Source organism: Ptychodera flava, chromosome 8 (genome assembly GCF_041260155.1).
Source record: "Ptychodera flava strain L36383 chromosome 8, AS_Pfla_20210202, whole genome shotgun sequence".
Classification (NCBI taxonomy): Eukaryota; Metazoa; Hemichordata; class Enteropneusta; family Ptychoderidae; genus Ptychodera; species Ptychodera flava.
In genome coordinates this window covers 42,010,602-42,024,741 of record NC_091935.1, presented here as the reverse complement: position 1 = coordinate 42,024,741, position 14,140 = coordinate 42,010,602, and the positions used below count along the sequence as shown (strand labels likewise).

The 14,140-nt window shown below is 39.7% G+C and overlaps 1 protein-coding gene across 3 annotated transcripts in view; it reads right to left on the bottom strand.

Moving 5' to 3' along the window:
* Positions 1-13,789, bottom strand: part of LOC139139382 (ankyrin repeat domain-containing protein 13C-like) — a 314,195-nt gene extending 300,406 nt beyond the window's left edge. For 2 of the 3 annotated variants that reach the window (XM_070708284.1, XM_070708282.1), the window contains exons 1-2: positions 13,607-13,788; positions 2,874-2,915 (exon numbers count right to left, since the gene is read on the bottom strand). In XM_070708284.1, the coding sequence (XP_070564385.1) occupies positions 2,874-2,915; positions 13,607-13,715 (151 nt within the window). In that variant the 5' untranslated portion in view covers positions 13,716-13,788. Of the gene's footprint in view, positions 1-2,873; positions 2,916-13,606 lie in introns of all 3 variants that reach the window. The other variant, XM_070708283.1, reaches the window with a different exon arrangement.
* Between the last annotated feature and the right edge of the window lie 351 nt (positions 13,790-14,140).

Below are 14,140 nucleotides of genomic sequence, written 5' to 3'. Positions count from 1 at the left end.
ACTTTTCTACGTTATCAGTTGATTCAATCCGTTCTTGGTCATTGATACGTTATCGGCAAATTTGTTGATACATTATTGGTTACGAAAAATTACTATGTTATCGGTAAATTTTTACTATGTTATCGGTTAGAAAAATTTACTACGTTATCGGTTTGTTACTACATTATCGGTAAATTTTTACTACGTTATCGGGTTTGATACGTTATCGGTTGTAACACGCCGCTGTAAGGGTTAAACAGTCTGTCAAGGCAGGTCGGTTGAATTAATAGACACCAAGAAAGTCCTAATTTCAATCGGTGGTCGAATTAATAGGGGTAAAATAAAATTATGTTTTGTGAAAAAAATAGGGTGGTCAAATTAAAAGGTTGTCAAATTGATAGGGTTTTTACGGTACTCTTCTTACAGCTTAACCCTTTTCCTGCCAAGTCCATATTTCACCACCAGGTCAAGATGGTTAAAATTAATGAAACACAACATATTCCATGGTGTATTTTAACATAATACTGTACATTTTAAAGCTGTTGAAAAGATAAATACTGTAAACTTGATTTTTTTGGACTAAAGATGCTATAACAGACCAAGCCAAGTGGGTGAAAATACGTCATGTTTTGTCTAAATACCGCTTTTTACTGACTTGGCTGATGGGAAAGTTATACTGTCTGGCAGGAAAAGGGTTAATGGCAGAGAATGAGTTGCACTGCTGTGAAAACATAAAATCAATCAGGGCTGCCACTCTAATTACAGAAGGTCATTTAATAAATCAAGTAGTAATTAATCGACAGTATGTTGCCAAACATTTTTTCATCCTATTCAGTGTTCTCCCCAGGATCAAGCAAAAGCGTAGCGGCTAATTTGCATAATCATTTGCATATCATTAATTAATATTTGCATATGGATGTAAGCTTGCACATGCACCCACGCATTCATGTACACTCACAACAAAATGCAATGGTAACATACAAGTATGCAATTTGAACATCATGGAAACTCTTTATTACACTTAAATAAATCATCACAGTATAGTACAATTGCAAATAAAATCGAAGATTCAAACAGTAACAGCAAGTTCAGATTGAAAGCAAGAAATGGTTCGTCAAACCACAGTCCCTCCACAAGGGACTGTGGTCAAACTCTGATTGGAGTTTCATTAATACATATATTGCTAATAAAATTGTCAAAAATTGCCAACAAAGAGGAAAATTCATAAGTTTAAGCTTTACACAAGAAATGTAATTGAGTTTTATATCATTTTTGAACGACAAACACCGCGAATAATGTCCATCACGGGGATCAATTTCAACCAGCCCCCCCCCCCCCTCCCGCGTAACTACCAGTGCCACTGAACATCGTCGTTCGATTCTTGATTTTAAAAATACCACCAAGATGATCACAAGACATGAACTAAGTACGACTAGAATCACTCGAAAATCAGGTGTAAAATCTTTCAGAGAACGTGTAAGAGTGGAACCACACGCGACGCCAGGATCAATGTCAACACGTTATAAACACGTCGGCCAACATGGCCGCCGCCATATTGGAATTTATGCAATGTGAACTCGATCGCGGTCGTGATCGTACTCGGACAAAAAAAAAAGATTATCGTTGTAAAATCATAATCAACCTCACTAGTCAACTGCTTCTTTTGTTTCTTTTGCGGTCCATTTCGTTGATCAAAGCATGGGAATGTGATCACAGGCCCCGCTAGTGCTACACCGCCTAACTCTGTGAATACTTGTCCTCGATGTATACCGACTAAAGGTCTTTGTTAGTCGTAATAGTCGTTGTAGAATGAAAACTTGTGAACAACCCAGCCGATTCTTCTATTGTTTTAACGTTCCTCTCAACACTTACGGACAAGTTATCGGACGCATACCATACTTCACACCTTCCACTCTTTCACCAAGTTGAAAGTTGCAGTGAGCGCTAATGTGTAGACAATGCATGCAACAGCTGGTAGCTACGCAGAGCGCTAACATGTGAACTAAAGGATGGCGGGAATATTTTAAAGCGTAGCGGGGAGAATCAAAGCGTAGCGGGGAGAGGCGAAAGCGTAGCGGGACCGCTACGCTAAAATGGCCTGGGGAGAACACTGCTATTATAACTCTGACAGATTATCACCTGTACAACATTTCATAATATTTGATGCAGTGCTTCTAAGACATTAACCCGAAAAACAAAAAATTCATTATGTATACAAATTAGCAATTGATTTAATCAATACCACTAAATACCACTGAATTCCTGTGATCATTGAAGTCATACTATCGTCAATTTTTGAGTTGTGATTTGTTGGCTTTTTTAACTAAACTTGGGATTGTTCTTATACACAGATGCTCAGCATTTTTGAAAATATTCTAATAATGGGGAGGGTTTTATACTCCAGTAGGGTCTTATAATCAAATGAGTACAGTAAAAGTTAACAACACTTAAAAAAGAAATTACTTTAAAAGAATTGTGGCAGAGACACGTAAGTCTTCCCCTCTACTGTCTATGCACAGGCAGAGCTGTACCAATGTAGTCTGTTGTGGTAGTTATCTTAAGTAATGGTTATATGGTATACACTATCATTTATGGTCATATCTGTCATATGACTACATCATTTCATGTGCTCCTCAGGGGAGCTTAGTCAAATGAGTGGGGAACAGCATTAAGTTTACCATCCTCAATGAAAGCCCTCTTCTGCAATAGCCTGATAGAATGTTATTCACTGAGAGAGCTTATAATGTGGCTATTTCTGTTATCTTTAAATTTGCATTCAACTTCCCGAGCTTGGATGACATCGCTGAAAAGCACTGCAACTGGATAAAATCAAAATATTCTTGTATAACTTTTTCAGACATTGACATGTACATTAGAACAACAAAATATCTTACCTTTATGGCCTAACATAACTGCTAAGTGAAGAGGAGTGTTTCCTAAAATATGAACAAGAAAGAAAAAAATCTTAGTAATTAACAAGTTCATGAATCACAACAAGTTGGCAAGTTCGCAGAGGCCCCCACCAACTTCCCCAATGAAAGTTGGCAAGTAAGTAAGTTGGCACGTTGGCAGAGGCCCCAATGAAAGGTGGCAAGTAAGTAAGTTGGCAAGTTGGCAGAGGCCCCCACCAACTTCCCCCAATAAAAGTCGGCAAGTAAGTAAGTTGGCAAGTTCTCGGAGGTCCCCACCAACTTCCCGTCATGAAAGTTGGCAAGTGAGTAAGTTGGCAAGTTGGCAGAAGCCCCGACCAACTACCCCCCCCCCCCAATGAAAATACGATGGTTTCAACAAGGCTCGAACACACAACGCACGGCACCCAATCACCTAGCGCAGAGGCCAACAGCCAAAACCGCTCAGCTAAATCCCCAATCTCAAAAAGATTGGTTCAGTAACCGAGCTAAGGATGTTACAATTCTGACTGCGCCCTCTCCACTCGCTGTAGAGTTCGTGAAGCACTCGTGTACCGTGGCCGAAAACGACACCAACCCTCTTCAGTTTGTAATTGCGTCGTTCTGTTTGAGCTGCGTCGTTCTGTTTTGATCTGCACTCTTCAGTTTGTGATTACGTCGTTCTGTTTTGACCTGCGCTCTTCAGTTTATATTTGCGTCGTTCTGTTTGAGCTGCGTCGTTCTGTTTTGATCTGCGCTCTTCACTTTGTAATTGCATCGTTCTGTTTGAGCTGCGTCGTTCTGTTTTGATCTGCGCTCTTCACTTTGTAATAGCGTCGTTCTGTTTGAGCTGCGTCGTTCTGTTTTGACCTGCGCTCTTCAGTTTGTAACTGCGTCGTTCTGTTTGAGCTGCGTCGTTCTGTTTTGACCTGCACTCTTCAGTTTGTAATTGCGTCATTCTGTTTGAGCTGCGACGTTCTGTTTTGATCTGCGCTCTTCAGTTTGTAATTGCATCGTTCTGTTTGAGCTGCGTCGTTCTGTTTGATTGTCGCTCTTCAGTTTGTTTTGATGTAATAAAGGGAAAGCAACTCTACACATTGTTCATATCTGAGTTGTTTGCGTTTTCTGTATGATATATTTAGAGGTTATTACCCAATATCACCTGTTCCTGTGACGTATCAGCATGAGTGTCATTTGTGATGCGTCAGACACGAGACGAAGTCGAGTGTCTGACGCATCACAAATGACACGAATGCTGATACGACACAAGGAACAGGTGATATTGGGTAATAACTGATTTATCATATACCCATGCCCATATTTCGAAAAAAATGAGAGAAATAAAGATTACTAGTTTCAATTTAAACGATCTCATTTATTCCGCCGCGCGCATTGATTTAAATTACAATAATGAAAACAGGCATCAATACACATGCCTTTACAATGAACACAATGTGGCGACGATATATTCAGGGCACTGTAACGGCTGATCACTCTGGATTTACTCCGTATAACTATAAGATATAACTAACGGGACACAAAGCCAACAGGAACAGTAAATTTGAAATTGGTAAGTCCACGAATTCAAGAAAATCTTAATTGAAGGCGAGACACCGTGTCAATAGAACTGGGGAAACGGCAAACTATGCATCAAACGTACTGAAAGTGAGTTTGGAAAGTCAATGAAATTGAACTTCGAAAGTCAATGAACAATTAAAGCCAAAGGCAGTTAAACGAGAGAGTTCGTGTGTCCGCATCTATTTATTTTTGAGAATTTTCAGACGTTGACGATGTGTCATAAATGACAGCCAGACGACGTCGTTTGAACGGAGGTTGTCGTGTCACGGAAGATGGTCCAGCTGTCCCGTTCGAGACGTAGATTTTGAACGAACCGTCGTAAATCACTGCTCCACTGCCCATTGATGCTGCTTCCAACTGACATGTATCAGAACTGATGGAATCTGTTTTAACTTGCGCTAGTGCTTGACTGTGAATGTTAGTGGATGATGATGATGATGATGATGATGATGATGATGATGACTGAGGAGCGAGAATGTTTGACATTTCTTCCTGTTGTTTGAGAGAGGTGATGGCGTAGTTGTTGACAGACTGAAGTTGACTGTGACCGGACAGTTGTTGAACCTGTGTTGGTTAAATACCCGCGTGAAGCAACTTTGTGATAGCCGTTTTTCTCATACTATGGTTCGTCTTCTTTCCTCTGATTCCAGCTTTCTCGGTCATTGTTTGGACTACCACTGCCAATCTGTTTTTTCCCATCGGTGTTTTCTTGAACCAGACAGTTGACGAGGGTGCATAATTGATCGCCAGATAGAAAGGGCTGTCAGCGGTGTTCATTTCTACGGGGCGGCGATAGGTGAATTCGCGGTACGTTATGATCGGACATGTATCGAGTTTCTCAGGAGTTGCGAAGATTTTCGGGTTGAACGGTCTTAGTTTGGCTCCAGCCTGTCCAAATCTCGTCTTTGTTTCTCTTTCGTTGAATTCAAGGTACTCCTGATTACCGGCAGTCTTCTTCAGCTGGATGTCGCCCCATTTCAAGTCCCTGTTTTCTTGGCCTCCACGAAACCCTAACATCTTCGTATTGTTCATCCAAACCGCGTTGAACAGAGCTTCGGGGCTTGATCTTCCGATGATACCCTTTTCAATCAAAAGCTTTTCTTCATCTTCTGTTATAACTTCAGCGGCTTGCGGTTTATTTCCTTTTTCTTGCTTTTTCAACTCTACCCTTTTTGCCGCGAGACATTTTCGGGAAGGCTGAAACTCGTTGCCGCGCATGATGGAAATTGGGTAGCCGCTGTCCTGAAGAAAACAATCGATTCCTCGCTGATAATTTGTGAGCGTATCCGGCTCGTATTCTTCCCCATTTTTTTGTCTAGCTCCCGCAAAATAGGCAGCAAGCAGACCATCGAGTTCAGGTGGTGGAATTTGAACAACGGGGCGATTTTCGGATGGACGCATGACTGACAACCACTCGTGGAATTGTTTCACCGCCGTGTTGGTACTTCGAACGGTGTTTTTCTTTTTTTGCTGATCCACGAACTCATCCAAGTCTGCATCGGTGAATTCAGCATAACAATCTTGATTTGGATGCTGTTGTTGTTGGTTAGACTGCTCATATTTTTGATGATGCCTTTCCTGGTCAGGATTGGGCTCATCACCACACAATTTTTCAGCTAATGCAAATATTTCCTGGAGCTCCGGATCGTTGTATGCTGCCATGATGGTTATGATATTGACAGTGAACATTTTCAGCTGATCGTCCATGCAACCCCTACTTTTCGCAGTTTGAATTTTCGTTTTATTGTCAGAATGGTTGAAAAATACAATGAATTGAGAGTCGATGTCTTTAATTATGAGAAAATTCGAAAAAAAATCATTTTGATGCCTCGTTGTACAATTATTGACTTTCTCTTTTTTGACCAAACGACGATGGAAATGTGGCGGTAAAAACGGTGATCGTCTGAGCGGGTACCGGGTCTGGGTAACCGCTCTCCGGTGGCCGCACAGCAGTACAGTGCGACCGCTTTGCAGTAGCGGTAATCGAAAGATAGGATATCATCACATGTACAAGAAAAGTTCAAACCCAAATCCTACATGTGGTTAACTGTGTTAACCCCAAATTTCCCTGCTCTTCAAAGCCCCACCACTTTTTAATATCGATAGTAACATCGTAGGCGAACTTCGGAAGAGTGATAGCCATATTGTTTGTTTACATTTAGTAGTGTCGATGTAGTTCGGGAATGGCATAAAGTGATGACGTTTAACGTGCGGACTGTGACGTTTACCGTAAAATATCTACTGGGATATTTTACGGTAAACGTCATCAAAATATCGCAGTATGGGCATGAGTATATGATAAATTGTGTATATTGTGAGTGTGTATCATGTTTGATTTTGTTTTATGTAAAGTGTTGATTAGCCATTGCGAAAGTAATAAAGGGAAAGCAACTCCGAACATCGTCCATACCTGAATTGTTTGCGTTTTGTGTATGATTTTGTGTATGTGTGTATCATATTTAGCGGTTTTATGTAAAGGGTTGATTAGCCATGGCGAGACGTACCCGTAATTTACGTGTCTTGCTGTTAATCCGCATTAGAGCGGAGAAACTAACGTTACCCCTGCGATCCTTTGAAGCTACGTTTCGAAAACAGAGTTTTCTTCATCATTTGCTTAAAATTCATTTTTTATTGATGAGACGTGTTGAATGACTGTGTGTGTTAATATGCTGTTCCACTGAAGTGTGTGGTTCAAGTAAGGAAGCTACATCTACGGTTTGGTCTTGCTGTGTTTGTGTATACACATGTGTCAGAATGCGAGCTATTGTAGCTTTTCTGACGTCTGGCTTTTATAAGTGTATCACATACTTCTGTTCCTTCTATATGCGATTATTGGTTGCTTTTGGAACATATTTTTTAGTTTTTCATCTTTTTCAAGTTCACTCCAGCATTAATTTCTATTACGTCTTTTTTGATTCTTGTCGTTTCGATGTATAATGTATTGTCATGGAACCAGCAACAGCCGAGGTGTTTCGATACTTGCTAAAATCATATTGATGGCGAGTCCTTTTCATTTCAATATATATGCTCCAAATCACGAGAATGGATAAGCTTTTTATTATAGGAATCTTATAAGTATTATGAATAGTTGAGTATTGACTTTAGCAATAATATTCTGATTGGCAGTGATTTCAATGTTGCGTTGGACGAGCATCTTGACAGGAAAGGTGGGAACTATCGGGTAAAAGAAAAAGTTGTAAAAATTGTAGATGATATGATAAACAGATTCAGTATCAGTGATATCTGGAGAATTAAGAATCCCAACAAATTGCGTTTCACTTGGAGGGGGGAACTCTTGATCCAGAGCAAAATTGACTATTGGTTGGTATCCGATTCACTGCACGACTTTGTTTCACATATTTATATTGATGCATCCATCAAGTGTGACCACTCTGCCGTTCATCTAAGTTTAAATGTGATGAAAGAGGCAGGGGATATTGGAAAATTAACTCTTTACTATTGGAAGGGGAAGATGTCATCGAAGGCTTGCAGCGTGAAAAATATATTTGGGACAAAATTTCACCGACGTTCTTCATCCAAGGCTTAAGTAGTATAAAGTCAGGGATTTTTATATTAAATAGAGCAAAAAAACGGGCTAAGTGTCAAAGAGACAAGGAAAAAAGCTAGAGCAACAAAAAAGGACCTCGAAATTTAGAAAGTGAAATAGAGAAAACAAGGAAAGACATCGATGAAGTTCAGAGAGCTTTAGATTATATTTAAAAAGTCAAAACACAAGGTATTATTATACACCTGCGTCTGTAACGTATGGAATTTCGTCGTACAGTAAGTTTCAGTATCAGAACTTTAGGTGTTATTGGACGCTGTTTGACCTTTGACCTTAAACACCTTTACGTCAACACAAAGAAAAAGAAGAGAAAATTTTACATTTTTACAAAAATATATACTTCTTAGCATTCAGTACTTCCCAAATCAAATCGTGGTCAGTTCTACTGTGTTCAAGGTCGTGTTATGGGTTCGAGTCCTGGTTGATACCATCGTATTTCGTATTGTGTTTACTAGATTGAGAGAAAGATATATGTGATCGTCAAGATGTTTAATGTTGTGCGTTCTGTCAAAATGCAGGAATTGTTTCTGTGTTTATAAGTTGTCTGTTGTAATCTTTGTATGAAGTCTGTGGTTGACGAGTTATTTTTGACGCTTCCTTATTAGTGTGTAGAATTTCATTCATTTTCCTTTATCTAACGGTTTGATTGGTATCTCACCGTTTTCTGATAGTGTTCTTGATCACATGCCTTAGACATAGAATGTATTTTATCCTGTGTTTTGGAAGGTGAAATTCAGATGAATTTGAGGCTGCTATGTGTATTGATTTTCATTTTGGTTTGTGCTCTTGTAATGCGACACTTTTGTTGGCGTAATATGTTTATTTTGTTCTCTATTTCTGTGCCCTCTTATGATGTTGACCCCTATTTATTTCGTAATTTTAATTTTTATGTGTAATATTAGTGTACATTTTTAGTGTCGAGGCATGGCATAGTATTGATATGGTAACTCTCCCTTTTGAATATGTTTTGGCCTTTAAAAAGGCCGTTTAGTATTGTGATCCTTGTTTGGCCCATGCTGTATCAATATGACATTAAACTGGTCCAATAATCATTTCCATTCAAGGTAATATATTACCAGGTCCATGGGACAATTGTGATTTACAAATTTAAGTAGGACCATCCTGAACCACTGATAATTAGTGGTGGTACCAGGTGTCCGGAATGGGTAAGCGTACCCTGCTAGCATGCTACACCCGTCAAGATTGGTCCCAAAATTGTCTAAATATTGTATGAAAAGATACAGGATATGAATCACTGTAATAAGTCAAAGCCGGGAATGCTATCGTTAATCATTTGTGTGACCGAGGTGTCATATTTGGCCACAATGTCGTCATATCGACCGTAGAACTTTTTGAAAGTCCTAACGAGTCTTTCTGTTGTGTATCCTTGTCTCAGTAATTTTGATGCCAATGAGCTGTGTCTCAGTTGAAAATCAGTGTAGGAATCACAAGCCCTACAATACCTGAGAAGTTGAGACACGTACACACCATAAGCAGGTGCAGATGGAATATTACTTGACAAGTGGGGATAATTTATGATTTCAAAATCGAAATCATCCCTTTTGTCATACAGCTTAGTGTGTAGCCCATTAGTACCCACTTGTAGGAACAGATCAAGATATGAAGCAGAGTTCCTACCCTCTGTTGTTTCTTTGATACATCAGGGTAAATATGATGTAAGTAATTTGATATGTCTGGATTGTCTAGACTGATCAGATCATCGATATATCTGTGCGTGTTGTTAAAACGCCTTGCAAGTTTTTTAGACCCTGCTTTGTAGAGAGACTGTAGGAACTCTGCTTCATATGAATACAGAAATAAGTCTGCAAGAAGGGGTGCACAATTTGTACCCATTGGTATGCCGATAGATTGTTGAAATGTCATACCGCCAAACTTAACAAATATGTTGTCGATTAAGAAATTAAGCATTTTAATAATTTCTTCATCTGTGTATTTGTGCTTGGCATCCATGTTGTTACTGAAATAACCTGTCCTATGTTTGATGGTAATGTATTGGTACCTTCTACTGCCATTTTTATGCAGGAAAGCTTGTTTCACAAGAGATGACAGCCTTGTTTTAAGTTTATCGTAGGGAATTGTGGTGTATAAAGTGGAAAAGTCAAATGTTCGGATTGAGCTGAACTTGTTTTTCTTGACTTTTAAATCAAGCAACAATTCCTTCGAATTTTTAAGTATCCACATTTGATTCAACCCACTTGTTTCATACACTTTGTCACAATATCGAAAAAGACCATCTTTGATGGTTGTTAAAATTATAGTCAATAATTGTGACAGATGTTTGGTAGTGCAATTGCTTGATCCTGCAATAAAACTTTGTTTGTAAGGGTTCTTGTGGAGTTTAGGTATCCAATACAACATAGGCAGTTTTTTGTCCTTCTCTTTCAAAGGAATGCCAAATTCATTGAGCACAGATGAATGGTTTGCAAAAATGTCTTCATCAGTGAGGGAGGAAAGAGCGTAGGTGGTATTACTCTTATCTGAATGAAGGTTTAATTCATCTATTATACACTGGATATAATAATTCCTACAGACAAAGACGATGTTGTTTGAAGCTTTGTCTGCAGGAACTACAACATATTCGTTGTGTAAAGCATCGAGGCATGCTTTGACCGATGGGTCATCTAATACTGAGGAATTATTTACATCTTTACTGTGAGAACGGAAATGTGAAATACGTGATTTTAATTTATCTCTGACTTTGCTCAGCCAGTCAGAGAGGCATTCCACATCAACTTCCTCAACTGCAGCCCACTGTCTTGCATATTTTTCGGCAGCATCCATGATAATTCTGAAATTAAATTTCCAATTAATATTTTGTGGCTCTCGATATTTTGGGCCATATTGAAAGAGTTGCCGAAGTTTACTGTTGGTAATGATGGTCAGGTCACCAGTTATTATGTGACCAAGTGGTTTATAGCAAAAGGGGGATGACAAGCAATTGCAAGTTCTGCTGTTGTTTGATGGAAAGTTGAAATTTTTCAAGACATTGTTATAGTTAAAAAGTTTCCTACCAATGGTTTTTGTGTATGAGTAGGAAACTATAGGTGGTTCTTGAAATTTAAAATATGGAGGTATTTTTTCCACAACTTTCTTATCATGCAAAATATTGCTGATGTTTATTTTGTCAATCCCCTTGTTTGCAAATGGTACATGAAAAAATAAATGTTTGTCACTGTTCAAGAGTTCTGTCCTTACTGGCTTAAACAGCCGGTAATTGCTGATATCGATAATAATTTGGACTAAACGATAATCAGGGCTGTTTTGGTTGATATTCATCGTTTGAACTCTTGACAGTAGCAATCTCAATTTCTGCAAGGAGCAAGCAAACAAAGCAGTTCTTATTTTGTGAACTCCTAACGGCTGATTAAGAATAGACAATAGATCACTGAACTTGGGGGGACTGCTGGTATTACCATGTCTGTGCCCATGGCTACGTCGTCTTCTAGTGTGAGAGTTAAATAAACCCATCACATTTACACGACTCCCCCTAGGGCTGGATAAATTACCTACCCCTAGAATGTTATCGTTACATCCATAGGGCATAGCTGTACCAAGTTCAGTGATCCAATCGTGTTCACGTTGCTTGCGGTAGCTCCTGCTTAGTTTAGAACTATTGGAGGGATGGTAGATTTTTTCCAATATTCGGACTTTCATGTTTAGTATTGAATGTCGAGGACCGTTAAAATGAGTGTATAGGCATGTCGGCAAGTTATTATTTATACCTGACCTATGGCCACACATTCTCTTTGATAGTTTTTCTCCAGTCTCTCCGACATATATCAACCCACACAAAGTACAGTCAATGCCATAAATGACATTTTTGGTTTGGCAAGAAAGGTCTTCAAAAGCCTTAGTGTGGTATGTCTTTTTGGATAAGTTGCTCTGTATTATAGTGTCAGTTATTAAAATTGCACATGTTTTACAATTCCTTGTGCGACATGGCGACACAGAGCAGTCACATTCAAAATTCCCTTTAAGGACATCTTTTAATATTATCCGTGGGCACAGTCTGGCTGACGAACCATTCGCCCTCAATAGCCCATCAGGGGTAGTTTTGTCGATCCGGTCTGGACCCAAACCGGTACGTTGTTCACAACGTTTACTGTTGCTGGAATGTTGTGTTGTTTCTTGTCGATTCATTGTACGGCCTAGGATCTTGTCTTGCTGTTTTCTAACTCACCTATGTTCAGGGACAGTGGGCACCAGAAAATACGTAGAGGGAGGGGGAAGCGGCGTGGTTGATAGAATTGGAGGAGAAATTAAGTGCCTAACTTAGAGGGGAGCAATGTTCCAAGGTATACTGCTAACTGCTCGCATGGTTTTGTGTTGACCTGGGTTGCATAGTGGGCATCTAGTTGGCAATGGGGAATTTCAGTAGTGGGGAGAGGGCAGTGAGGAGCTCGAATTGTTGTGGGGAGCGGGGAGCGAGCAGACTGTAGATACCTGAGGGCAGTGGGCATCAAAATTCAGTGGGAGGGCACATTTTCAGTGTATGCCTGTGGGTGGGCAGTTACGAATAGCTCTCACTTTCCTCTCCAAATTTTAGGTCAAGGTCAAAAATTAAAAAAAATGGTATATCAGCCTTCAAAACATGTTGTCTGATGATTTTGCGAAATTCATGAAATTTATCTGTTGGCGGTACCTGAGATATGCTTTCCCTTTATTACATCAAAACAAACTGAAGAGCAACAATCAAACAGAACAATGTAGTTCAAACAGAACGACGCAGTTTAAATAGAACGACGCAATTACAGACTGAAGAGCGCAGATCAAAACAGAACGACGCAATTACAAACTGAAGAGTGCAGAGTCAAACAGAACGACGCAGCTTAAACAGAACGACGCAGCTCAAACAGAACGACGCAATTACAAACTGAAAAGTACAGTTCAAAACAGAACGACGCAGGTCAAAACAGAACGACGTAATCACAAACTGAAGAGCGCAGATCAAAATAGAACGACGCAGCTCAAACAGAACGACGCTATTACAAACTGAAGAAGGTTTGTGTCGTTTTCGGCCACGGTACTCATGCTAGTACACACACTATCATACATCTCACACAAACTTTATCGAAGCGAAGCAATGAATACGGAACACTTAAACTGGGCGGAAGACAGAAAGTTGGCAATTAAGTAAGTTGGTAAGTTGGCAGAGGCCCCAACCAACTTCCATTTTATAGTATCCATGCATGCACATATTATTTCCTCTCATATACATAATTTTAGTGTTACCCCATGTTCGTGTTTGCTACATAGACTATCTGCCCGATATGTGCGGCGGCCATTCCGTTTCCAAACTTCGTACTTATCTCATTGCATACCACAGCCACCATCGCCGTGTATCGAACCGCAAGCAACTGTGGTTGTACCGATGCCGTAGTACATGACAACAGTGAAATTGACGGTGAAACTATGGATTGGATGGTCAATTGGCAGACAAATGCTACATTTCCTTTGGAGTTCCATAATAATTAATAACATGCTCTTCACATCCTTCGCAGCAGCAGTAATACTGTATGGTGTCACTTCCATCAAAAACAAATATCGCTTCTTCAAACTAAAGTTCTGTCCTTACCATGAATATCTTTTTGTGCGATATCGTGTAACCTGAGAAGAGCCGATACCTGTCGGACATTACCATCAAAAACACTTTCGTGTAGTGGAAAGACCAGGTTGTCAGCCATATTTGGCTCGAATGAGAAACACTGCCTGTGACCTCCTGTTTTAGTAGTAGCAGGTCACCAGAGTGGCGCACCCTCACGATCGATCCTCAACTTCAGATTCAGAATCAGCTTCACGGATAAAGTGAATCCGTGTCACTGTCGTAAACTATACACACTAGACTCCTTTACGGCAACAGCTTGGTGTTACTTTTTTTACTCTCCTATATAGTAAAATCTTTTCCCGGTGCACGACTGTAATCTCGTTTCTTATTTTGCCCCGTTCTCGCGCTATAGGTCGAAGAACGGCGTGATTTTTGGGCTCCAGGCTCTCTACGATTTCAGAAATATGGGGTATACAAATTGTGTAATAAAAATCTCGAAATTTGACTAAAAATGCGATTCTTTAACGATGCGACTCAGGTTCAAAGGTCAATTTTAGCAATTTT